The following is a 27,146-nucleotide window of genomic DNA, read 5'->3' on the forward strand; positions in this document are numbered from 1 at the left end:
AAGTACTTACATAGAAATGAAACTATGTATTGTAATTTGTATTATCAACTTATACACGTGTGATTTTCAACGTCCTTAACTTGCTCCTATGTACATATATAGATGTACGGCACAATGGTATCTAAATCCCGGCGGGCAAATATTGCTGCAACCGCGCATCCAATGGATTATGGGGCTGTTGGCAAGGCCGTTCTTGATTTTGGTTTAGGAGTTTTGATATGGGTACTGCCGGCAGACAACCCGCTCCAAACAGCGGCGCGTAACACTTTATCGAATGTAGCATCAGATGGTAGTGCGATGGGAGATGTTATTTGGAGTTGTCCTATCCGTGGTCACTGACCAAGCTTTGTTAGGGCCCATAGTACCCGGCATTGGCATATGTTTTCTTATCGGAGAAATCACTATCTGGTTGATTAATGAAATTTTTGTGTCCGGAGGCAATGGCCCGTTGAGCACGACGGGGCATCAATGTTACGTCATGCAGTTGCCCGACGGCTCAGTTCTGGCACGCGAAATTGCCCATCAGCAATCTTAAGAGGGTGAGGATCTACAGATGTTTACCGGTTTTGAGCACTACTGCGCCCAGGTCTATGCGAGAGGTGCGGGAAATGTTACCCAAATAAGAAACCAAATCCATAAATAAAAGGTAACGACACGCAATGATTACCGAAACTTTGTTTAAATTGAACATGAAGCCGCTGCAGATGGCACAATACCATGGTGCGGGTTCGATTTTCACTGATTCTACTTGCCTAACAACTAACCATTTAACCTACTAACGTTATCACTCTACTACAAAAATTGAACATGAAGCCGCAGATTTAGTACGACATCAAGTAACATCAAGCCAAATGCATTTCAAATTAACACATCAAGCAATCCAGACCGCACCACATTTAAATAATTAAACCGAAACTGCTATAATTATTGTAAATCTGAAAGACAAAATGCACCAATGGAGGAGATTTCTTCAAGTGCTGGGTTTTCAAGCAGCACTCGACCTGTAATAATACAAGTGTAGAAAATGATATATTTTTCTCTGTCCCAACGTAGAGTACCCACTTGAATATCGGGTGCTTGAAAAAATTTCTCCACCAATAGGACGGATTGAACTTTCTCCGGCAACTTGAGATGGACAAACCAATGTAAGCATTGTTAAACGATGATGTATACAAATAACTCAAATATTTCTTTCTTTCTATTTCACATTCATTAAGTCAATCTGATTAAACATGTCAATTCCTTGCTTCATCAAAACCACCCCCATTACAAAGCTTTCAAACCCTTGAATAAAAACAAATAAAAGGGAAACGAAACCTGGAAAAACTATACACCATGTTAAAAGGAATAAACACCGCCACCCCCGTCTTAATCTGTTACGGACACAACTTCTTCACTCCTAACATCATCGCCAACATCGATAACATTAATAATTAATAATAATAGAGGGAAAGAATACACTCCAGAAAGAGCAAATACCTAAAAGGGTAAGTCTGCAGTTTACTTTACTGCTAAACTGGGATGACATCATTCTTTGATGCATCATCACATCTCAACACAATACCCTCGACGCTGGCTGGAAAGATACATTTGGCCCACTGGCATCCTGTCGTGATCGGCTCAGGTGGAGGAACAATCATCAGCACATTTTCATTTCTTTGGACAACTCCCATTACACTAACTGTGCTTCCTTCTTTAATGTACCTGCAAATACGACATTGCAGTTTAGCGCTACAACCACTTTAATTTGCATCTACCAAATTCAAACTACTTGTATGGAAAAGTAAACAAATCTCATTCACATTACTTATACAGTATCGGTAGTTGTCAGAGCACACAGTTAAGTTCCTATACCAACTCCAATTTATTTGTCCTTAAATAAGCACCCGCCGAATTGGTAAGGCATACGTATCAATCCAAACCATACGATTCATTCATTAAAAAATTTATGGGTGTGAAGACGGGGCAAGGTCTAAGTATTTATTCACTCAGATTTAGTACTGGGTTGGTAGGCTGGGTCAACTATCTTAAGGGTAAACCTTAGGCTGTATAGGAAAGCCTGACTATAAAACAACTGCAGTACTTTTCAACCTAGAAAACCCAACCAAATCTGTACATTAGCCACCCAACTTTATGCTAATGCCTCCACTGAGAAAACCTAAAATCAGTAGAAAGCCCTACATCCCGGTTTACTTCCAGAGAACATGAACACTGGCTATTCAAAATTACACTATAAAATCCATAAAACAGGCATTTAAGTTTAACTCATCTATAAATATATAGCTCGTTTGGATGTGCTTTTAAAATGGCTAAAAGCGCTTTTAGAGAAAATGTTTTTTGGTTCCAAAAGCACTTAAAGTGCTTTATTCAAGAAGCACCAATTAGGTGCTTCTTCCAGGAAGCACTTTAAGTGCTTTTCCAAAATTTACTTGCATTTTTACTAAGAATTGGTTCCAAAAATATTTTCACCAAAAGTGCTTTCAGTCATTTTAAAAGCATATCCAAACAAGCATATAGATTATGTGGGGAAATCTCATTGAACCTTACCATTATAGTAATTAAAAAAGAGCTTCAAGGTAAATTAATTGCATGATAACACTAAAATTTACACCAAAGAATAATTGTATGATAAAGCTATTACCCTTCTTTCAACCGCATCATGCGGTCATCACTTGAAAGATTCCTCTCTCCCAACCACCTAATAAACTCTGGAGACAACTCTTCATTTTCAGGATTCACATCAATGACAAACGAATCTTCAACATAAGGAGTCACCCTTGCCCCAGAACCAGTCTTAACCAATGCTCTTAACCCAGATTGGAAATCAGAGATGTAGAAATCTACCAAACGCCTCTGTCAAATGACATAAACAGAAAATTTGAGTCATAAGTGAGAAATCTAAAGCAAAAGAATTTCCAAGCCTGGTAGCCACAGAGGTCCCATGACATCACCATGGAATGGCTCCTAGAAACTAAGCATTCAAAGCAAGAAGCGAAGTAAACCAGAAACATATATATATCAACAAAATTCAAATAGCAGCACTTAGTGGATTGACAATTTAGTATTGTACACTGTTTGTCAACCTCTAAAACACATTAAAAACTGTCACAATTTCACCTGCAAGCAAAATTAGCCAACCTCAGAGTCTTAAATCATTTGAACGTAAATGAAAAAAAAGGAAATCAGTTAGTTAATTTGAAAACCCCAAATCCCCAACCCAATAAAAAAGGAAAGAAAAAGCAGAAAGAGAGAGACCGCTTTATCCATCAAATATTAAGCTAAGTTTCAGTTACTCACTTCTATGGACCTGAGCCCCCAAGTAAATCGACGATGTGTAGGGTTGGCAGCTTTTGAATCCCATCCTCGATACTCATATAAACTGGTAGATGTATACACACATCTAGGAATTTTTTGAAAGGACGACTCAAGAGGCAGATTGCCACAAGTGACCACCTTCAGAAACAGAACCAGATAAGAATTGTAAAAAAATACTGATTTGCATATACAGTACAATAACCATGGTCAATCCAAAGAAAAAGCACACAAACCCAACTCATTTGTATTAGAACCTAGAAGATAATATTATACAGAAATAGAATTTCCAGCAATTAAATGCCCCAGTGTATCTCCATCTCACCCTCCTTCAGAGATCTTAATAACATTTATAAGCCACACTTTCAAATCCATCAAACTTACCCCTGAGACCTTCACAAATTGCCCATTCTTTGCAGTCCTCAGCTCGGAATCTGAATAACTAGCAATATAACCTATAATAGCTCGTCTTCCCCAATAAGTATTCCATGTGAATAGTGTAGCAACTAGACCGAAAAGGATCACAACCACGATGAGGAGAATTGCATTGTGGACTGCACCTAGAATAAAACCACCAGCTATGAACCCCATCACGAACAGAAGAATCAAAGACCACATAATTAACTTTGGGAAGTTCTTCTTAAATGAAAACTCGTCATCTTGGCTGAGAGTAGTAATGGCCTGATTGTGAACAATGGAGGAACCGTGTACTTTCATTGAACCCATTGACTCTAAAGGACCAGATACCTTACGAGGGGCACCAGAAGAATTTAGCGGGCCAGAAGAAATGGGCCCAGATGTAATGAGACCGGTTGCAGGGAGAACAGGAGGAAGAGGTCCAGAGTTTGGCCGGCCAGTTGGTGTTACCCCACCAGATTGTGGACCAGACAACTTCTTTAAAGGTTCCCCATGCTTATTCAGTGGTCCAGAATTTGACTTCTTTAAGGAAGCAGAACCGGGCATGCCTCCAGATGATACGGGACCTGATGTGGTATAGCCTGCACGAGCTGCAGAATTAGGGATTGGTCCTGAATGTGAAGCAGCACCTCCAAAAGATCCAGTCCTTGAAGGAGCACCAGTTATAGGTCCAGATTTTCTAGACTTAGAGCCATCCGTAGGGATATCAAACATCTTCCCTAGTTCTCCCGACTTCTTGATATCTCCACCAGTATAGGGCACGGCAACTGAGCTCATAGTTGGAGTCCTTTCCTTTGGTTGCTCTGGCCGGCCTGATACGTAAAGGCCATTGCTGAGTTGATGAGAATTGAATCTGGAACCCATCTAGCTCCTTGAAAGATCCCACGAGATATTACACAATAAACTCAACTAGCAGACGAACAGTTCAGTGATGTGATCCTCCTAGGGGAAAAAAGGCACTGCAAAAGTTAAAATCATCACTTATTGATTATCTAAAAACCAAATAGTAACCCACAGCCACGATATAGTAACACATAAATGAATTGCAGAATGGAAAGGAAGTAAATGGAGAAAATAAAGGTTATATAGTTACTAACAATTAACAAATAAAGAAGAGTCACAAAAGAATTAGATTACGATGCCTTCTCAGATCTCCAGTAAAGCTAAAACATTTTAAAAATTTATATACTTCATTCATATGTCATGGAAAAGTTATCACAAAACACATCTAATTTATACACCACCACTGAAATAGTCAACACCCATGCCATGTTTTTTCCTCTATATATACCCACTCGACAACCTATAGTTACTCCCACAAGTGTACAACCGTTTTCCTCTCTTAAAAATAATAGAACTAAATATACAAGTGGAGTTTCAGAGAATATACAAGAACTATCTTATTGAGTATAATCTTATAATGTGGTTATGATTTGTGCCACTTAGAAACCAATCCTGCGTGTAGCAATGCTCATGCGCATGCATAACATCTTGTTTATGATAATCAAGAAAGTAAAGACAAAGCCATAAGCAACAAATTGATTCACTGTACTTTAGTTAAGTTTGAGTGGAGACTAGCATACACGTAGATTCATATAAGAATCCATGGTCCATAAATCATATGCACATTCAACTTTATACAATGAAAGCAGTATATCCTAACTCAAATGAACAATACCACGGACAACAACAACAACAACAACAAAGCCTTTTCCCACTAAGTGGGGTCGGCTATATGAATCCTAGAACGCCATTGCGCTCGGTTTTGTGTCATGCCCTCCGTTAGATCCAAGTACTCTAAGTCTTTTCTTAGAGTCTCTTCCAAAGTTTTCCTAAGTCTTCCTCTACCCCTTCGGCCCTGAACCTCTGTCCCGTAGTCACATCTTCGAACCGGAGCGTCAGTCGGCCTTCTTTGCACATGTCCAAATCACCAGAGCCGATTTTCTCTCATCTTTCCTACAATTTCGGCTACTCCTACTTTACCTCGGATATCCTCATTCCCAATCTTATCCTTTCTCGTGTGCCCACACATCCCACGAAGCATCCTCATCTCCGCTACACCCATTTTGTGTACGTGTTGATGCTTCACCACCCAACATTCTCTGCCATACAACATCGCTGGCCTTATTGCCGTCCTATAAAATTTTCCCTTGAGCTTCAGTGGCCTACGACGGTCACACAACACGCCGGATGCACTCTTTCCATCCAGCTCGTATTCTATGGTTGAGATCTCCATCTAATTCTCCGTTCTCTTGCAAGATAGATCCTAGGTAACGAAAACGGTCGCTTTTTGTGATCTTCGCTAGATTGCTCCGGTCATTAGTGTGGATAAGTATATAAATGGATAGAGATAGGAAAGCAAACACAAGATGTACGTGGTTCACCCAGATTGGCTACGCCCACGGAATAGAAGAGTTCTCATTAATTGTGAAGGGTTTACACAAGTACATAGGTTCAAGCTCTCCTTTAGTGAGTACGAGTGAATGATTTAGTACAAATGACATTAGGAAATATTGTGGGATAATGATCTCGTAATCACGAAACTTCTAAGTATCGGAGTGTGGTGTCGTCTTGACTTGCCTTATCTGTCTCATAGGTAGATGTGGCATCTTCTCTGGAAGTACTCTTCCTCCATCCAGGGGTGGTATCTTTAACTGGTGGAGATGCACAAGGTAATGTATCAATTTCACTTGAAGCTTACTTGTAGTTTCAGGCTTGGTCAAGCGCGATACAAACCATGTAGTAGGAGTCCCCCAAGTCGCCGAGCTAGGGGGTCTGCTGAAAGAGGTGACAGACAAGGTAAGCAATCAGAGCTCCGACTGATTGTTCACCTTCTCCCCATCTTGCAGCAGCATGAAGGATAAAGAGAAGAAAAATGAGAAGAGATGATATGAGATACTTTTGCTTTTGAAGAAGTAACTTTCCACAGGCTTATTCTTGAACTGAGCTGGAGGGTTTTCTGGTTTCCTCCAGAGTATAAGGCCGACTGAAGAATTTGAGGGTCAAAACAAGTCCATCAAATCTAGAGTACGTTCCACCCTGCTGATATGGGATACTTTTGCTTTTGACAAAGTAATGGATGTATCGGCACGTGTGCTGTTACGCTTGTCTCCACATGCTTCCTTGTATCCTTCGCACTTGCCCTATCTGTTCCTCAAGCAGATGCGGAATCTTCCCTGGAAACATAAGATGATGAAGATGAGTACTCGAGAGCAATGCCAGGTAAGTAATCAGGTAAGGGGTTCCAGGCAGTCAATTCCTGGCTGGAAGCTTGATTCCAAGTACTGACTGATTGCTCTCTTTCTCCTTGTCTTGCAGGTAAAAACAAGGCCAAAAGAAAAAACAGGGAAAAAGCATGATATGAGATACTCTTGCTTTTAACCCTGATGATATGAGATATTCTTGCTCTAGTATAGCTTGTTTGCAGAGGTATTATCGGGGGGAAAGAAAGCTGAATATTTCGAAAGGCTTTGTTGGGAGTGCCCTCTCAGATATGATGAAGGGTTGAGCATTTTTGCAGGTCTGCCTGTCCGTTGGGGATGGAGGTCGACATATATAGGAGTCTCCCTAACAACAAGTAGTAATGCTATTCCTTTACCCTGCTTGGTCATAGCACGGTAGTGGGAGCTGCCAGTTTCACATGTTTTAACTCTGTCAGAGCACTTTGAAAAAGTGGTCTGTGGTATCTGGCTCTCGAGATTCGGAGAACGATGCCTCTTCGATTTTTGAGAAAGCAATCATGCTGGGGGTCTGACTCTCGAGATTCGGAGAGCAGTGTCTCTTCGATTTTTGAGGAAGTAATCATGTTGGGAGTCTGGCTCTCGAGATTCGGAAGGCGGTGCCTCTTCGATTTTGGAGCAAGCAATCTTGTTGGGAGTGTTGTCTCGAATGTGAGTAAAGGTTGGACATGTTTGCTAGTCTACCTTGCCACGAAGCACAAAGGTTGACACACAGGGACTTTCCAATTATCCAGCAATGGTACTGTTCCTTTACCCTCTCTTCGATTTTGAGAAAGTAGTCATGTTGGGAGTCTGGCTCTCGAGATTCGGAAGACGGTGCCTCTTCGATTTTGGAGCAAGCAATCTTGTTGGGACTGTTTTCTCGAATGTGAGTAAAGGTTGGGCATGTTTGCTAGTCTACCTTGCCACGAAGCACAGAGGTTGACACACAGGGACTTTCCAATTATCCAGCAGTGGTACTGTTCCTTTACCCTTGTGGGTAATAATATGGTAGCTAGACCTTCAAAATTTATGTGTCTAAACTTTGTTAGTGCTGTTTCTTTGCTATTCTTTTACCTTTCTTGGTCAGAGCGATGTAGTGGGAGCTGCAAGCTTCACGTGCTCAACTTTGGCAGAGAACTTTGGCAAAGTGATCTGTGGTACCCATGAGTTATTGTTGCGTGTGGGAAGTGGGTGATTGAACAGTAAGATTCATGTGCTTTCTACTTCACCAGAAGTCTTCGACAAAATGCCCATAATTTCTGCAAAGCTGAGTGTGCGTGTGACAGGTGCTGACAAGGCTAGAAAAGTAGGTGCCTCTTCGATTTCTGAGATCGGCCCTCGTGGTCTCTGAGCAGCCCAGCTTTTGAGAAAGCGAGCGCCTCTTCGATTGATTCGGAGAACGGTGCCTCACCGATTTTTGAGAAAGCAATCATGCTGGGGGTCTGGCTCTCGAGATTCGGGGAGCAGTGTCTCTTCGATTTTTGAGAAAGTAATCATGTTGGGAGAGTGGCTCTTGAGATTCGGAGGGTGGTGCCTCTTCGATTTTGGAGCAAGCAATCTTGTTGGGAGTGTTTTCTCGAATGTGAGTAAAGGTTGGGCATGTTTGCTAGTCTACCTTGCCACGAAGCACAGAGGTTGACACACAGGGACTTTCCAATTATCCAGCAATGGTACTGTTCCTTTACCCGCTCTTCGATTTTTAAGAAAGTAGTCATGTTAGGAGTCTGGCTCTTTAGATTCGGAGGACGGTGCCTCTTCGATTTTGGAGCAAGCAATCTTATTGGGAGTGTTTTCTCGAATGTGAGTAAAGGTTGGGCATGTTTGCTAGTCTACCTTGCCACGAAGCACAGAGGTTGACATACATGGACTTTCCAATTATCCAGCAGTGGTACTGTTCCTTTACCCTTGTGGGTAATAATATGGTAGCTAGACCTTCAAAATTTATGGGTCTAAACTTTGTTAGTGCTGTTTCTTTGCTATTCTTTTACCCTTCTTGGTCAGAGCGATGTAGTGGGAGCTGCAAGCTTCACGTGCTCAACTTTGGCAGAGAACTTTGGCAAAGTTATCTGTGGTACCCATGAGCTATTGTTGCGTGTGGGAAGTGGGTGATTGAACAGTAAGATTCATGTGTTTTCTACTTCCCCAGAAGTCTTTGACAGAATGCCCATAATTTCCGCAAAGCTGAGTGTGCGTGTGACAGGTGCTGACAAGGCTGGAAAAGTAGGTGCCTCTTCGATTTCTGAGATCGGCCCTCGTGGTCTCTAGGGAGCCCAGCTTTTGAGAAAGCGAGCGCCTCTTCGATTTCTGAGATCGGCCTTCGTGGTCTTTGAGCAGCCCAACTTTTGAGAAAGCAAACGGCTCTTCGATTTCTGAGATCAACCCTCGTGATCTCTAAGCAGCCCAACTTTTGAGAAAGCAAACGCCTCTTCGATTTCTGAGCAGGCGCCTCTTTGATTTCTGAAGCTCCGTCGAGTGCAGATTTTTATAGAGGCTGGCATTAAGTTCCAAAGCACACTTGAATCTCCACCAGTAGAAGCTTCATTCTTGCACTTCTAATATCTTGATTTGTCCGACCTCTTCTCTCTTCAACACCTTTGAAAATGTCTGGCCCCTCCGACCGTCGTTTTGACTTGAACCTTGTTGAAGAGGCAGCCCCGCCTTCTCCAGACAACATATGGCGCCCATCCTTCGTCTCCCAAACTGGTCCTCTTACCGTTGGGGATTCCGTGATGAAGAATGATATGACCGCTGCGGTGGTGGCCAGGAACCTTCTCACTCCCAAAGATAACAGACTACTTTCCAAACGGTCTGATGAGTTAGCTGTTAAGGATTCGCTGGCTCTCAGTGTTCAGTGTGCAGGTTCTGTGTCTAATATGGCCCAACGCCTATTTGCTCGAACCCGCCAAGTTGAATCATTGGCGGCTGAAGTGATGAGTCTCAAACAGGAGATTAGAGGGCTCAAGCATGAGAATAAACAGTTGCACCGGCTCGCACATGACTATGCTACAAACATGAAGAGGAAGCTTGACCAGATGAAGGAAACTGATGGTCAGGTTTTACTTGATCATCAGAGATTTGTGGGTTTGTTCCAAAGGCATTTATTGCCTTCGTCTTCTGGAACTGTACCGCGTAATGAAGCTCCAAATGATCAACCTCTGATGCCTCCTCCTCCTAGGGTTCTGTCCAGTACTGAGGCTCCAAATGATCCCCCTCCGGTGCCTTCTCTTTCTGGGGCTCTACCGACTGCTGAGACTTCTCCTAAGCAACCTTTGTGAAGGCTCCCTCTTGTGTGTTTATTTTGACTCATGTATATGTACATATTTGTAGCTTATCGGGGATATCAATAAATAAGCTTTCCTTCATTTCAACGTATTGTGTTAAATACACCAAAGCCTTCTTCGCTAAGTTCTTTGAATTTTCTTTTGTTGAAGCTTGTATGTTGAAGCTTTCTGAGTGGAGCATGTAGGTTGGGGTAGTGTTCCCTTAATTTCCCGAGTGAGGAAAACTTCTTGGTTGGAGACTTGGAAAATCCAAGTCACTGAGTGGGATCGGCTATATGAATCTTAGAACGCCATTGTGCTCGATCCTGTGTCATGTCCTTCGTTAGATCCAAGTACTCTAAGTCTTTTCTTAGAGTCTCTTCCAAAGTTTTCCTAGGTCTTCCTCTACCCCTTCGGCCCTGAACCTCTGTCCCATAGTCGCATCTTCTAATCGGAGCGTCAGTAGGCCTTCTTTGCACATGTCCAAACCACCGTAACCGATTTTCTCTCATCTTTCCTTCAATTTCGGCTACTCCTAATTTACCCCGGATATCCTCATTCCTAATCTTATCCTTTCTCGTGTGCCCACACATCCAACGAAGCATCCTCATCTCCGCTACACCCATTTTGTGTACGTGTTGATGTTTCACCGCCCAACATTCTGTGCCATACAGCATCGCCGGCCTTATTGCCGTCCTATAAAATTTTCCCTTGAGCTTCAGTGGCATACGGCGGTCACACAACACGCCGGATGCACTCTTCCACTTCATCCATCCAGCTTGTATTCTATGGTTGAGATCTCCATCTAATTCTCCGTTCTTTTGCAAGATAGATCCTAGGTAACGAAAACGGTCGCTCTTTGGTATTTCTTGATCTCCGATCCTCACCCCTAACTCGTTTTGGCCTCCATTTGCACTGAACTTGCACTCCATATATTCTGTCTTTGATCGGCTTAGGCGAAGACCTTTAGATTCCAACACTTCTCTCCAAAGGTTAAGCTTTGCATTTACCCCTTCCTGAGTTTCATCTATCAACACTATATCGTCTGCGAAAAGCATACACCAAGGAATATCATCTTGAATATGTCCTGTTAACTCATCCATTACCAACGCAAAAAGGTAAGGACTTAAGGATGAGCCTTGATGTAATCCTACAGTTATGGGAAAGCTTTCGGTTTGTCCTTCATGAGTTCTTACGGCAGTCTTTGCTCCTTCATACATATCCTTTATAGCTTGGATATATGCTACTCGTACTCCTTAAACAATACCACGGACAAAATGAATTAATTTCAGGAACTGTAAGAAAAGCATTTCAAAAACATAAGCATGTTTTAGAAGGTCAGAAGTAATACTTAGATAATTAGGAGAAAGTATCTGAAATTCAGAATCTTCCATTTGTAGTAAGATGCAAAAACTAAATTTCACCTCAAATCAGATTAACAAAGCAAGCCCACATCAATATTTTGCCCTTAAATCAAAGTCACGAAAAAGATCTAGATAACAAGTGCAGATTTCAAGTGCTGCAGAGTTCAACGGGGGGTTTTAGGAATACCAAAATTCCAATGCAACAAAAAGGAAAGTTCAAGCATGTCCTTTCCAATTCCTCTACCCACACTTTCTCAGCAACCAAACAAAACTCAAAGAAACACAAACCAACCCAGATTTCAGGGAAGGTTAATAGCCAGCATAACCATTCCAAAAATGGAAAAATTCATCAAAATGGCACAATCTTCAAGCACCAACCGCCCAAATGTCCAATCTTTCTGACCAAATCAAAAAAATAAAGCATACCCAGATCACCATTTCGAGCAAAAACTAAGAAAATCGAAAGATCTAACAAAACAAGCAGAGATTGACTCTGAAATCTCACAGTCAAATAGTAGTAGCTCACAAAAGAGAAAAAAAAATTCATATGGGCAAGGGCCAAATGGCAATTAAGAAAAAGTTATGCATACACATACCTGAAGGAGAAGCAAGGGGAGCTGAAATCTGGAGAATTGAAGACATAATGGCTTCACCGATAAGGACAAAGAGCACCCAGAAAAGAAAAACCTCAGACTTTCTCTCTCTCCCCAAACTCTCTTTTGGGGTTTCTGTTTGTTTCTCACTAGCCACAGAGAGAGAGAGAGAGGGAGAGGAGCAAGCAACAACTGGTGGGTGTTTGTCTCGTCCGGCCAAAAACCTCCGAACCCAAAGAAATTGCGATTGCTTAGTACTACGGTATACACGAAATTTATATACCAAGTATTATATATAGCTCACTCAGTGTATCCACTGTCATTCTCTATTTTCCAATTAAAGGGGAAACTGTACAAATTATATGAAATGTCTGATATGCCCCTAATTTTGTAGGGATAATTCTTTGGAATTGGAAGTTCTATTCACGCCCCAATTTTTAGCTTTCACATACTTTTATTATTATTTTTTATTAATTTTTTTTAATTTATTGAATCCGACGGTTAAAAATTAAGATGATGTGTAACGAGTAAAAATGCATGTGTAGATAATATTACCGTTGTTTTTTTCTTAATTTTTTTTCCTTTCTATTTTCGTGTATTTTGTACCTTTTGGTTGTTACAATAGTTATGTACAGTACTGTCAGTGGTCACACTCACAAAGTAGGATCTTTTTTATTTATTTTGTCCCAAGGTTTAATCTTTGTCTTATTTTTGTTTAAATTATTTGTTAATTTTGTTTAAAAAAATAAAGATTTAATTTTTGGAGGAGGGGAATATGTAGAGTCATGAGGGGCATAAAAGAGGTTATACCTCACGGATATGTTGGGTTTCACCCTCATCCCTAATGGACTTGGATCCTCTCTCCTGACCACTATGACCACTAATCATAGGCAGTTGGATTTTTATCCAATGACTACAAACAGGGAATCATTTTAAAGTTATAATAATTATAGTCGTTGAATAAAAATCCAACAGTCCATGATTAATGGTTAGAATAATCCTCTCCATTAGCTCAGGAGAGGATCCAAATCCATCCCTAATGTCCCTTCTCAAAATTCCCATAATAACCTATTTAATATTTGTAAATTTCTAAAGATTTGAGTTGATAAGTACGAACGATTCATTAATGAGTACATGCCAACTTAGTTAAGATAAACTTGTTAGGAAAATTTCGCTTACTAGACAGCACGATTTGCTCTGTTGCCAAATGATAAATGCACACGTATATAATGATAAGATGTTAAAGTGATAAGTCGGGTAACATAACTTGTCAGATAAACTCCAAGAAATATGTGGAGAAACGATCAAATGCACACATGCGGGATGTAGCGTGAAAGTGTTTTCCTTGTGGAGACCACTCCTGAAGTGGTGAGTAAACCGCTTAAACTCTGTCGAACTTAATTATTAATGACGTAAAAGTTAATGCATGGAAAGATAGTTGGGAATTTTCTTGCTTGTAGACCATCTCCAACTCTTAGGGATAAAGCTTAAAAATTTAAGCTAGAAAATTTTAAGCGATAACCCAGAAATTGTTTTTCTCCTCCAACCTTTATGACTTAAAATATAAGCTTTAAAACCTCCCAAATCATCTCTAATTATTGGGCTAAAATAAGCCATGGGAAGAAAATATACCTCTGGGCTAGATTCCCCCAGGATTTAAATCTATATTAAATTATTCTTGACCCACTAAATTGCTATATTTCAACCTTTTTTTTTTTTTTTACTTATAATCTAACAGCTGTGATCAAATGAGATCAAATTTAATGGTGAAAAGAAAGATATGATTGCCCAAATTTAAATCTAATGTCTAAAATAATTTAAGCAAATTATTTTAATCAAATTTCACTTAAAACTTTATAAATACCTATGTATTTGTATGATTATTAATTTCTTATCGAAATTTAAATATTTTTAGATTAAAATGTTCATAAAAATAAATTAGTATAATCTACATAAATTTTATTATAAAAATGTTACCCAAAAAATAGGCTAAAATCAATATTTAATATATCAGGCTAAAATTTTAAGCTATAAGGTTTCGAAGGGAAAAGCAGTTTCTGGATTATAGCTTAAAATTTTCTGACTTAAAATTTTAAGCTTTATCTCCAAGGATTGGAGATGGTATTGTAAATGGAAAACTCTCAAACTTTTCAAGGGTGCGTTTGGAAATTTCTAGAGAAGCAGGTTTCCTTGCGAAGCACTTAGATTTTCTGAAGAAATTTTAAACGTAATTCATACAAAATCACTTCTTAAAAATGAGCATAGGTGTTTTCTTAAGAAGTAGTACGAAACCAGCCCAAGCATTCGTACAATGATTTGGGATTAGGTAAAATAGGGGAAAAGGGCATGATGAATGATGAACCGAGCAGTTGCCTCGTCCTTCTCAAGAGAAATTGGTCCGCACTGTCCGACTACAATGCTACATTCCACTCGGGTACAGATTTTATGTAGGATATAATTGTTCTATTATATACAAGATCTAAACTGTTAATTTCCCGGACCATTTAGTAATACGTACCATGAGGTATCGTTTGGTATGCAGACGGGACGGGACGAGACGGGACGAAACAGAATAGGACGGGACGGAACAGAGAGGGAGCAAAGATGCCCTCAGATGGAAACAAGGAGGAAGGAGAGAGAGAGGTTATAATTTTGTGTTCCACTCATGTAGAACGAATCGTTTCAAGAGGGTGAGATGAAATGAAAATTCACCAAAAACTCGTATCGTGGAACAGCTCGTTCCACCCGTTTTAGGCACACCAAACATGAGACGAAACGCCTCCTCCCACTCTGTTCACTCCCGTCCCACGTACCAAACGGTACCTGAAAGAACAATCGAAAATAGTAAAAACCATGCAGATTGTGAGAGAAGAAAGCAAATTTGAGAGAGGCAAACGGATGAACAAAAACGAAAAATGAACTGATGAATTATATAACACTTTCCTTTATAACAAAGTCTCCTCAAACTTGTAAAATCCCCACTACAAGAAGCCACACCATTACAGAAACTTTCAAACCCTACGAAAAACAAAGGATAAGAAATTTCCTAAAATCTATACACAAGGAGAGAAAAAAAAATCACATCGTCTTAAACCATCAAGCTCGTCACTGTTTATCACCACACCACCGCCACTGCCGCCACCCCCATCAATTTTGACACCGGGAACAAAATATTTCTCAAAAGAGCAATAATACCCGAAAAGTTTCATGGAGCACACAAACAACTAAACAGGTATGACATCGTTTTTCGAGGAGTCTTCACATCTCAAAACAACCCCCTCAAGGCTAGCTGGAAAAATACAATTGCTCCATTGGCATCCAGTCGTCAGTGGCTCGGGTGGAGGGACGATCATAAGAACATTGTCATTTTTATGGACAACTCCCATCACACTTACCGTGCTACCTTCCTTGATGTACCTACAAAACAAACATCACTTGCAGTTATGCAAGACTGACTCGGAGTAAACTGATTCATGCATTTCTTACATATAATTATGTGCGCCTACAATGGATTAAGTGATAAGCTTTTACCCTTCTTTCAATCGCATTGTACGGTCATCACTTGAAAGATTCCTCTCTGCCAACCACCTGAGAACCTCCGGAGACATGCCTTTGTTTTCTGGGTTAACGTCAATAACGACGGACTCATCAACGTAAGGAGTAACTCTTGCTCCATAGCCAGTCTTAACTAGTGCTCTCAAACCAGACTGGAAATCAGAGATGTAGAAGTCCACTACATGGCTCTGTCAAGCAACACAGACAAATGTACACTTCAGCATTTAAGATCCTTAAACTCAAAAAAAGTAACGCCATCGCTTCATGCAAATCGGCCCTCCAGTTGTCAACGGAGGCATTTATGTGATATGGAAATCCTTTTTTTTTTGAGAAAGAAAAATGATTAGCAGAAGAAGCTTTGTAGACATAAAGCGGTGACATGTCTAGTGTGTATGCATCACAAAGGCAATCAACCACTTCACCGACACGCAAATCTTTTGTAATTTTTTCCTTCTTTCTTATTTGTGAAAAGAAAAAGGTCCCTGATTTGAGGATAAAAAAGAATATAACATTCTCTTTGCAATTGTTCTACTTAAAAACAGAAAAAATGTACAATTTCATTCGTAAAAGGCACTGAATTGAGAATTAAGAGATATGTAGAATATGAGCCTACGAGGAAACATATTACAAGGCTAATAAAGTTACAAGGCCTTTAAGCATTAACATGAAGTTATGAACACAACTTTTAAGCAATATATACAAAATAACTATTCTCGTGAGAAAAAGTACAATGTGCCAAGGACATACTAATTGTAGTCGTTAATGCCAAGGACATGCTAATTGTGTGTGCTATGTCTTTTGTTGTCCAGTCGTTAATGCCATATACATGCCATTAAACTCTCAAGAAGTGCCTGACCATAACTTCAAGAAAAATGTGAATAACTATGAGAAGTCTAAATGCATATAACTATAATCAGATACATGTTGCGGAGTATTCATAAATTACATATCCATATTCAAAAGTTGGTATGGTTCTCCAATAGAATTATCCATGCTACATAATATTCCACAGGATTCAGTTACTGACCTCTGATGATCTAAGTCCCCATGTAAATCGACGATGTGTAGGGTTTGCTGGTTTGGAACCCCATCCTCGGTACTCATACAAACTCGTAGATGTGTAAACACATCTAGGAACTCTCCTGAAGGATGACTCAAGGGGCACATTACCACAGGTAACCACCTTCAAGAATTACGAAAAACATAACATCAAAATTTCGGCATGCTAGTTATGCAGAAAAAGATACACGATGACAGATAATAAACCACTTAGCAACAAGTACCATCCAGGATATGTTCACAGTTGCATCATCCATATATGCATTTGAACATCGAAGTAGGAAATTTTCAAGATTGCAGGGCTTATACACACTTTAAAATATTAAAAAAGTCCAACCTGTTTCTGTACTTTATCAAGACTCACTTCCCACTTTTATGTAAACAGATTAACTCATCTGTTCTTCCTTTCACAGCATTGCAGTTCTCAGTAAAAGATGTCATCTCTCCAATTCAAATCAGTGGAGAAACAATGATGGGTGATTATTGTGCAAAGTGCAACTTTATAACATGAATCAAAGTAAAAGTGGAACAGACATACGCACATAGTGAGAAACAACTTAGTGATGGTATTTGAGATCTAAGGCAGGGAAGAAAAGTACCAGCTAGAATTATAATATCAATTGGAATATAAGCCAACAAGAGGAGATAGAAATATAAGATATTTTATCAGAATTGGCTATGCTACATACCCCAGAGACTTTCACGTATTGCCCATTTTTAGCAGTTCTGAGCTCAGCATCAGGATACCGAGAAATATAATTTACAATAGCATTTCTTCCCCAACAAGTATTCCATGTGAACAAGGCAGCAACTGCAGCGAAAAGAATTCCCACAACAGCAAGGAGTATGGCATTGTGGACAGCTCCAAGAATAAAACCACCAGCTATGAACCCCATCACAAATATCAGTACCACAGACCACAATATTGTCTTTGGGAAGTTCTTTCTGAAAGAAAACTCATCTTGGCCAAGAGTAGTCACTGCTGGATTGTGAGCAACTGAAGAACTTTGTAATTTCATTGATCCCATAGACTCTAAAGGTCCAGATACCTTTCTAGGTGCTCCTGAGGAATTTAGAGGACCTGAAGAAATGGGACCAGATGTGATAAGACCTGTTGTGGGAAGAACAGGTGGAATATGGCCAGAGTTTTGACGTGTCACTCCACCAGATTGAGGGCCAGAAGACTTCTTCAATGGTTCACCATGCTTGTTGAGCGGCCCAGAATTAGTCTTCTTTACTGAAGCAGAACCTGGCATGCCTCCAGATGATACAGGACCTGATGTGGTATAGCTTGCTCGAGCTGCAGCATTAGGCATGATAGGACCTGAATGTGAAGCCGCACCTCCAAATGATCCAGTCCTTGAAGGAGCACTGGTCAATTGTCCGGATTTCCTAGACTTGGACCCATCCATAGGGATATCAAACATTTTCCCCAGTTCTCCTGACTTCTTGATGTCACCTCCAGTATAGGGCATGGCCATTGAACCCATTGTAGGGGCCCTTTCTTTTGGCTGCTCAGGCCTGCCTGATACATAGAGACCATTGCTGAGCTGATGAGATGGGAATCTGGAACCCATCAAGCTTCTTTCAGGGGCAGGGGCACAGAATCAAGGCACGAGAATGGATGACCAAGAGATACTCAAAGTCCTACTGTGAGAGAGAAAGAGAGGCAATCAGGTCTTGTTCATATAATCCTTAACCAGCATGAAAACTTGAGACAATCAAGAAATAAAAGTTAAAGGTATAATGGTTATGATCCAATCAACCACACCACAATATAGCAAGAAAAGCAAGCAATCTTGATATAACGTCTAAACGGCATTACTGAATTGCAAAAATGAACATCCAAGATCAAGTCTTGAGAGCAACATTTTGTTCTGGGTGGCACAAAGTTTCTTAATTTTTGGGCAAAATGCTTAAACTACAATAGAATTGCAAGTAAAACAAATCATTTACTAATTACTAAGATTCCAGTCAGAAATCTGTCATCTTTCGAACAAATTTCATGAATGAAAGATCTGAAGCAACAAGAAGGAATAGCCGACTTCTGGCTCTTTCTGGATCACAGAAATAATTGATAGGCAGCAAAACAAAAACTCCCAAAAACATCTTAAATGGCTTTGCTCCCATAAGCTTTCTGTCATCTCTTTTAACAAGAACTGACAAAACCCAGCATTCAAAAGTTATTTCCTTTCCACATTTTCCCATCAACCAATCAGAGTACAGAAAAAAGGAACTAAATTGATGCCAGATATTCAATAAAGCAAGAAAAACAACACAAAATCCTCCAGTTTAAGCATGCTCCAGCAAAAACCATGACATTCCCATATAAAAAATAAATAAATAAAAGGAACAACTTTCACAGCCCAAATCAGAGAAACAAAGCATACCCAGATCACCATTTTGAGCTACAACCATGGAAATGTGGAAGATCTACACAAATTAGCAAAATTTGGATATGGGTTCTTCAGAGCAGATTGGTGGCAATGGGGGAGGGGCAAAATGGGAAGAAAAATGGGGGTAAAGAGTAAGAGCAATACCTGAAGAGGAAGAAGAAGCAGAAGATTTGGTTGCTGAAATGGATCAAACACAGTGGTTGAAATGGTAATAATATTAGTAATGATTCTGCTGGTGAGAGTGAGATCCCATCTCTGGAGCAGTCACAGTCCTTTTCTCTCTCTGAAATGCTTTGTTTCTCTCTCTCGCTCTCTCTCTCTCTCTCTAAAAAAAGTCTCTCTCTTTCTCACTCTTCATAGAGCCGCAACTACTGGTAGGTTGTCTCATCCGGCAAAAACCACCAAACTGAGTAAATGACTATATGGATAAACAAACATATTGTTTCAAAATTACCTCAAAAGTCACCTTCCACCTCCCACCCTCTCCCTATATCACTCTTTCTTTTGTATTTGTCCCTTTTTCTCCATTTTATTTGGGGTTTATTTATGGGAACTTTAACGAAAAACTTCAAGTATTATTCATTTTAACGAAAATCTACATTTTTACACTAAAAAGTTAATCATGATACTATTCACTTTACCCTTTATTTTGTCTTTATCGTTAAAACTCAAAGTTTTCAAGTCATTTTCATTAGTTTTCCTTTTACTTATTTCTACAGTTTTTTTCCTCCTAATTTATATTTAATTAGTATTCTTTAATATGGAAAAGAATACTCGCCGGATCATTTTCTTAAGAATCCTAGGAATCTCGTGATCATGAATGTTCATCGTACATTGTGCGGTTAAAAATCATTACAAAATTTAAAATTAAATATAAATAGTACTTAATGAAAATTGATTACATAATGTACGATAAACGATCACAATCACAGAATCCCTATAATCCCTAGGAAAATGATCAAGTGAGGATCCTTTTCCCTTTAATATCACTAGCCTTTAGAAGACATTTTTTAAATCACGGCGTGCTACTCGCGACTTACACGTTTTAAATGTATTTATATGCGTAAATTGACAAAAGGAAAGTCAAATATTTGAGAAACCGTTCAAAAACCAATTAAAGCAGCTGAATTTACATAATAAAATTTATCTTTATTGAATTTACATTAAGAATAGAGAAAATAATATTTCATAAACAATTGATTGAATCATATTATTGCTAACCTATTGTGAGGCTAAGCAACAATCATTTGACAATTAATTTAATCACATTATTATCCGTGTGCGAAAGACCTTTTTTATAATAAGCATTACACACATCTTAAGATGTTTTGAACGTGTTTAAAAATAGATAAATCATATATAATAAATAACTGATTGAATCACATTATTGCTAGCACATTGTGAAGCTAAGCCCATCCCTCTCCCCGTTAGTGTAGATAATATCGTTTGTTAAAAAAAAACAAACAAACAATCATTTGACAACTTATTTAATCACATTGTTATTCGCGTGTGAAAAACTTTTTTTATAACCTGCATTACACGCCTCTTAAGATGTTTTGAACGTGTTTAAAAATAGAGAAATTAAATTACATTATTGCTAGCCTATTACGATGTACTAATTAAAAAAAACACATTAAAAAGTAAATTATTAAAAAAATACTGTTAAAATGACAAAAATGTCTCTGCCTTATTTGATGCATTATTTTGGGATGCCTTTGAAGTTTTTTGTTTTAGGGGCATTTTTGTCCAAATATTTTTGTTGAAGCATGGTGACACCAAAGACGCTACTCGTTTGCAGAAAACAGCACAAAGAAACAGAACACCCAGGTTTTGAAAAGATGAAATCGGATTTGAGGCAGAAAGAGACAGAAAGAAAGAAGCAAAAAAGAGGATGGTAACTGAAACCCTCCAACAACTTCGTTCTTTAAAAATAATTTTATGACAAAATTACCCTTGGATACTTTTATGCATTCTCTTTCACTGCTTTGAATTTTTTTTGGCCGAGGGGCATTTGTGTTCAATTATTTTTGTCGAAGCCGGTGACACCAAAACCGGCCTCTGGCTTTATATATAAAAGATAGATGGATAAGATGTATAATAGATGAGTTTTGAAGGATCCCAGACCCGCTGGTATTTTTTTAACATAAGATAAGTACCTACCATCCTTGAGAAATACAATTGTCTTTATTTATTAAAACTTTATTTAATCATTATAGAGTAAACAACGTAAGCTCAAATCCTACTACTCAAGCAAAACAAAAACAAAATAAACAAACATGGGTTAAGGTAGTTGGCTATGAACTAGTTTAGGGTTGCTGTGTTTTTATTGAAAATTCTGCTGTGAGAATAAACAGTTGTAAAAAAAAGTAGGCAATTGTTTGGTAAACCATAATGCTAAAAATGCTTTTAGCAAAAAACAATGGGAGTAGGATTGTCAATATGAAACTTTATTAATTGATATTGTTTACCTACCTCTAATGAAAAAACGCTATTTTGATAAGTACGTGCAGAGCTGCTTCTGCTTTTTGCTATTTTAAACCCATGATTTTGAAAAGAAAACACTTTTTTTTCATGTATCAAACACAATTAAGGCCCTAACTTTTTTTCAAGGAGATGCTTTTAAAAATATTTAATGTGACAGCCCATCCCGAATTATTGTTATCGATGGTGTGTGTTGATGCACAAACCCGGAGGAGCCTTGGAACAACGTAAATCCTACCGTGAATCTGCAGGAAAGTAAATAACACAAGATGTATCGTGGTTCACCTCAAGGTTTGGATTACGTCCATACTGATATTGTATTTCTCTGTTTATAAGCTTTGTGGCTTTGTATGTTGAGGGAGAGAAAGTCAGAGCCTCTGAGGGAGAGAGTAAGGCTTCTGATGGCCTAGGAATTGGCCTTTCTAATTGTGAGGGTGATGGGTCCTTTTATAGAATAAGGGCTCCTCACTTATTAAATATTTGCCCCTCTATTTATTACATAATTACATTTGAGTCCCCCGAGTATTTATACGATGTCTAAATACGGAGGCCCTAAGTATGGTATAAACAGTAGTCCTCCAAGTCTTCAGTCAAGAGAGTCTTTTGGCTGGAGACTTGAAATTCAATCCATGTGTGGGCCGAAGTAACTAGATGTCGTCTAGAACTGATACTCGATATGAGGCGGTACCCAATCTGAAATGATGCTCAACCAGAAGTAGCACATGTTGCAAGGCTGCTCTGCTTGTGGCTTATATTGCCTTGGTTGGCTCGACTTGTGGCATTTGAAGGTGAGGGAGTCCCTTTTATAGAATAAGGGCTCACTCCTCAATACAAAAGTGATGGGCTAGAGTTGGTGCTCGCGGCGAGGCGGTTGCTCAGCAGGCGGCGATGCTCTCTAATGAAGGTGAAGGAGTCCATTTTATAGAATAAAGGCTCGCTCCTCAATACATAAGTGATGGATGTTTTCTAATGAAAGTGAGGGAGTCCCTTTTATAGAATAAGGGCTTGCTCCTCAATATATGAATAATGAGTGCTCTCTAATGAAAGTGAGGGAGTCATTTTTATAGAATAAGGGCTCGCTCCTCAATACATAAATAATGGGCTAAGTCCCCTAAGTATTTTTTTATGAGGCCCAGTTGAGGCCTAATATATTGTACATAATGTAGTCCCCCAAGTTTTCGGTCAATAGAGTCTGTTGGCTGGAGACTTCAAATTGAATCCATGTATGGGCCGAAGTGGCGGTTGTTCGGAGGCGGTATTTGTATACCCTGCACTGAAGCTTTGTAGGTGAAGCTTTGCAAGTGAAGCTTTGAAGGTGGAGCTTTATAAATGAAGCTTTTGAAGCTAGAGCTTTGTAAATGAAGCTTTTGAAGCTAAAGCTTTTGTAAATGAAGTTTTTGAAGCTGTAGCTCTGTAAATGAAGCTTTTGAAGCTGTAGCTCTGTAAATGAAGCTTTTGAAGCTAGAGCTTTTGTAAATGAAGCTTTTAAAGCTGTAGCTCTGTAAATGAAGCTTTTGAAGCTAGAACTTTTGTAAATGAAGCTTTTGAAGATAGAGCTCTGTACATGAAGCTTTTGAAGCTAGAGCTTTCTAAATAAAGCTTTTGAAGCTGATTGACATGAGTGATGCTCATGAATGTTGACATGAGTGATGCTCATGAATGTTTATATATGATTGATATGAGTAATGCTCATGAATGTTTATGTATGATTGATATGAGTAATGCTCATGTATAATTTGAAGTACTAAGCATACTTTTGATCACCTGGTTGGTGATAATAGCGACAGACTACCGAATAATTTGGAGTACTAGGCGTACTTTTGATCACCTGGTTGACGATAATAGCGGCGGGATGCCGAATAATTTTTTGTAGTATTGGGCGTACTTTTGGTCACTTGGTTGATGATAATAGTGGCAGGGTGCCGAATAATTTTTGTAGTACTGGACGTAGTTTTGGTCATCTGGTTGGTGCTATTTTGGGCTTATGGGCCTTCACCCTCCACACAACATTTCAGCCCATTTATTTTGGGCTTTGCCGTTTATTTATTTATTATTATTACCCTCTGATGGGGTTTATACAGATGTCTCCAAAAAAAAAAAAAAATTACATCATTCTGGTGGGATGTTTATTCCCTGCTTTTGCAGTGTCCCCATGTGCCTCCCTTTTGCTTTTTCTTTATTTTTCTTTCTATTGGCAGATGACAAACAAGGGAATAATCTTTTGCTTTTTCTTTTGTTTTTCTCAGCTTTCTGCAATTATCTCCGAGGCTGATCGAGTAGTGGGTAGCCATGCTTTCTGCTTTTATTATTCTGTTGCTGCTCCTTTCTACTCATTTCTTCCATTTTTCTTTTTCAAAAGTGGCGGTGGAGAAGGTGAGGGTGTGGTTGTGGATGCTAGCTAAGCCTGAGTGCCACTCAAGGCTTTCATCTAAATGTGGTTGTGGTCGGAGAAGGGGGCAGCATTGGGTAAGGCCTCATATGAACCCAATCTACGGATTCCAACAGACTTGGTAACGACGGCGTAGGTGACCATGACAATGAGCAGGACGAACATGACGTGCACCAAGAATACCAAATCCAAAATGGCCACCGCCCTGAACCGGGACTCGTCCAGGTCGCACTTGGTGGAACCTTCCACCGTATTTACCACGTCCAGCAACCTGTGGCACCCTCCGAGATGAACGCCTCCACGTACAGCGATAACCCCATCTACAACACCCACCGTCCATGTCTTTGTTGCACTTGCCACGTCTGTGAGGCATAGGGAGAACCAGCCATGGGATTCTTGAAGACGTGGCGGGGCTTGCAGCTCATGAGTTGCAGAGAACTCTGCAAAATATGACGCATATACCGAAATGACTCATTCCCTTTCCCTCTCTTATCGTCTTCGTCCACCACCACGATGTATAGAACCTTCGCCGCCTCAGCCATCTCTGCAATTCGGTGATCTGGGAAGAGCGACGAGGAAGCCGATGAGAGCTGGTTCAGAGTATTGAGAGTTTGGGATGACGATCCGCCATTTTCCAAAGCACGATCTCGATGTTTCTCTGTCTGGGCACTCAGCACCTGCCCTTCACACATTGCACACCGCGACCCTCCATGAGTCTCTCTCTCTCTCTCATCTTCTTCTACTTGGGCTCGCTCTGCACCTCGCACGCCAACTCCGGTGACGTCACCTGCTCCGAGCAACTCGAGAAGGGGGACGTGATATGCTGCTTCTTTTTCTTTAGAAAATGGCTGTTTAGAGGATTTTGGAAGAGAGAGAGATAATGGGCTTTAACAAAAGTTAAAATGGAACACGAAAATCGAGGGAGAGAAAGAAAAAGATAGGACATTCAGATGGATTGATGTTTTTGTTGTTGTTAGGCATATGAAAATGGAGAACCGTGGGGTTTTTCTGGGAAAGCTTTGGGTTTTTTGGGTTTTTGCAGATTTTGCAGTTTCACAATGAATGTGAAAAATTAAGAGAGAACCGACATAACTTTTCGTGTCGATTCCCACAGACAACGCCAAATGTTGATGCACAAAACCGGAGGGGTCTTGGAACAATGTAAATCCGACCGTGAATTTGCAAGAAAGTAAATAACATAAGATGTATCGTGGTTCACCCCAAGGTTTGGGCTACGTCCACACTGATATTGTATTTCTCTGTTTATGAGCTTTGTGGCTTTGTATGTGAGGGAGAGAGAGTCAGAGCCTCTGAGGGAGAGAGTAAGGCTTCTGATGGCCTAGGAATTGGCCTCTCTAATTGTGAGGGTGAAGGGTCCTTTTATAGAATAAGGGCTCCTCACTTATTACATATTTGCCCCTCCATTTATTACATAATTACATTTGAGTCCTCCGAGTATTTATACGAGATCTAAATACGGATGCCCTAAGTATGGTATAAACAGTGTGAAATGTCTAATTTTCCTTTGGACACCGAGTACGTTATGTGATGTTGTGGCTTGAGTTTGGGGTTTTAAACTAATATAATTAGTTCCTAAGTTTTTGGAACTTATAGTTGATGGTTTTGAGTTGTGATTAGTGACCCAAAACTGGACCACACACTCACACTCACACATCCAAACTCCCGTAGACCTTATTTCTCCTCCCTTTCTCGGATTTCCTTCCATTTCCGTACAACCGTATAGACAACCTTCGAACCTTCACTTCCAATCACGGATCGAGGTTTTGGAAGCTATTTTTGTGCTCTTTGTAAGCCCAGGAACTCATCTATACCTTTGGTTGGACGTGAAACCCTCGAAAACCCGAGAACTAGGGGTGGGCGCGGTGCAGTTCGGTGCGGTGTTGAGTGAAACCGCAACTGAAACCGAAATTTTTTGCGGTGCAGTTCGGTGCGGTTTTGAAGCCAAAATCGAAATGAAACAAAACCGTTTGGTTCGGTGCAGTGCGGTTTCAAACGGTTTCGATTCGGTTTTTGAGAAAAAAAATGTACAATTTAAAATATACACCTATTTAAGCATAAGATGGTCTTATTTTTCTTATATATTAATCAATGAACATGCAGCAAAAACAGCAACAATAATGTAGCAAAACTGCAAAAAAAAAAAAAAAAAAAAAAAAAAAAAAACCGCACCGAAACTGCAGAAAAACTGCACCAAAACTGTAGAAATAACTTAGCACCATTTCGAGGTAAACCATACAACACATTTATCAATTATAATGGTAGTAAGGATTGAAACTTTTCAATGAAATGCTTTATCAAATTGTCAAGAGCCTGAATGTCAACCAGATGTTATCACTTTTTAACATACTTTTCGATGTTATCTGTAAGCAGAGTAATATCTCCCTTGCCATTGGCATATTTTAGTTTCTGTCCATTGTTTTGGAGAAGGAAACCATCTATTGGAAAAAATGAGGCTAACTTTTGGTTAAAGTATTAATGATATATGTGATCCAGCCTTTCATAGGTCCTTAAAGTTATTACCATTGGCATTATCAATTATACCACACACGTAGCAGGTTTCAGATAGCGCAATGTATACCACACACATAGTAGCACAAACGATTGAAAGAATGGTATTAAGGATCCACATGAAAATGCCGAATACTAGCAAGGATACATGCATACAAACCCACACAACATAACATCACAACTAGTAGGATATATGGCGCGGTTTCAGTTTCGGTTTCGGTTTCAGTTCAGTGCGGTTTTGAAAACCCAAAATCGAAACCAAACCATTTTCTTTGCTGCGGTTCAGTTTCGAAACCGTAAAACCATACTGTTCGGTGCGGTCCGATTTGATTCGTGTTTCGGTTTTCTGTTCTAATCGCCCACCCCTACCGAGAACCCAAGAACCCCGATTTTTTGTATTGTTCATGCACTCGTGATTTTGAAGTTTTCATGGAGTTTTAAGGTTATAGGAAGCCTGAAAACATCTTCACGAAGCTCGGGGAAGAAAGTTGGAGTGTTTTGGACGTCGGGAAGTCCCAATTCGTGAGTTTCAAATTTTGGCCGGATTATCGAGGGTTCTCCAGCGAGATT

At 39.7% G+C, this 27,146-nt stretch overlaps 2 protein-coding genes and 1 long non-coding RNA gene across 8 annotated transcripts; 1 reads left to right on the forward strand and 2 right to left on the reverse strand.

Moving 5' to 3' along the window:
- Positions 1-1,168: 1,168 nt before the first annotated feature.
- Positions 1,169-12,442, reverse strand: LOC126582781 (uncharacterized membrane protein At1g16860-like). 4 transcript variants are annotated; one of them, XM_050246975.1, is made up of 6 exons: positions 12,171-12,442; positions 11,762-11,972; positions 3,697-4,671; positions 3,298-3,453; positions 2,642-2,853; positions 1,169-1,704 (listed from the first exon to the last, which is right to left on the reverse strand). In XM_050246975.1, exons 3-6 carry the CDS (start codon positions 4,591-4,593, stop codon positions 1,512-1,514), a joined length of 1,458 nt encoding a protein of 485 aa, XP_050102932.1. In that variant the 5' UTR covers positions 4,594-4,671; positions 11,762-11,972; positions 12,171-12,442; the 3' UTR covers positions 1,169-1,511. The 4 variants fall into 4 exon arrangements, with proteins under 4 accessions (XP_050102932.1, XP_050102931.1, XP_050102930.1 ...); XM_050246974.1 differs by having other exon boundaries at positions 3,697-4,688; XM_050246973.1 differs by lacking the exon at positions 11,762-11,972.
- Positions 7,506-8,199, forward strand: LOC126582793 (uncharacterized). The gene is made up of 2 exons (XR_007609591.1): positions 7,506-7,629; positions 7,847-8,199. It is a non-coding gene; the product is annotated as an uncharacterized LOC126582793 (long non-coding RNA).
- Positions 12,443-15,066: 2,624 nt separating the features above from the next.
- On the reverse strand, positions 15,067-19,580 carry LOC126582783 (uncharacterized membrane protein At1g16860-like). 3 transcript variants are annotated; one of them, XM_050246978.1, is made up of 6 exons: positions 19,322-19,580; positions 19,172-19,214; positions 17,471-18,431; positions 16,750-16,905; positions 15,699-15,910; positions 15,067-15,584 (listed from the first exon to the last, which is right to left on the reverse strand). In XM_050246978.1, exons 3-6 carry the CDS (start codon positions 18,356-18,358, stop codon positions 15,392-15,394), a joined length of 1,449 nt encoding a protein of 482 aa, XP_050102935.1. In that variant the 5' UTR covers positions 18,359-18,431; positions 19,172-19,214; positions 19,322-19,580; the 3' UTR covers positions 15,067-15,391. The 3 variants fall into 3 exon arrangements, with proteins under 3 accessions (XP_050102935.1, XP_050102934.1, XP_050102933.1); XM_050246977.1 differs by having other exon boundaries at positions 19,172-19,246; XM_050246976.1 differs by lacking the exon at positions 19,172-19,214.
- Between the last annotated feature and the right edge of the window lie 7,566 nt (positions 19,581-27,146).

This window comes from Malus sylvestris, chromosome 9 (genome assembly GCF_916048215.2).
Source record: "Malus sylvestris chromosome 9, drMalSylv7.2, whole genome shotgun sequence".
NCBI lineage: Eukaryota > Viridiplantae > Streptophyta > Magnoliopsida > Rosales > Rosaceae > Malus > Malus sylvestris.

Coding starts and splice junctions, on each gene's coding strand:
- LOC126582781 (XM_050246973.1), bottom strand. CDS start 4,593: ATGGGTTCCAGATTCAATTCTCATCAACTCAGCAATGGCCTTTACGTA. Junction 3,454..3,696: donor AATTTGTGAAGGTCTCAGGG/GTAAGTTTGATG, acceptor CTGTTTCTGAAG/GTGGTCACTTGTGGCAATCT. Junction 1,705..2,641: donor ATGATGCGGTTGAAAGAAGG/GTAATAGCTTTA, acceptor TCGTATTTGCAG/GTACATTAAAGAAGGAAGCA.
- LOC126582783 (XM_050246976.1), bottom strand. CDS start 18,358: ATGGGTTCCAGATTCCCATCTCATCAGCTCAGCAATGGTCTCTATGTA. Junction 16,906..17,470: donor AATACGTGAAAGTCTCTGGG/GTATGTAGCATA, acceptor TAATTCTTGAAG/GTGGTTACCTGTGGTAATGT. Junction 15,911..16,749: donor GGGGACTTAGATCATCAGAG/GTCAGTAACTGA, acceptor GTTGCTTGACAG/AGCCATGTAGTGGACTTCTA.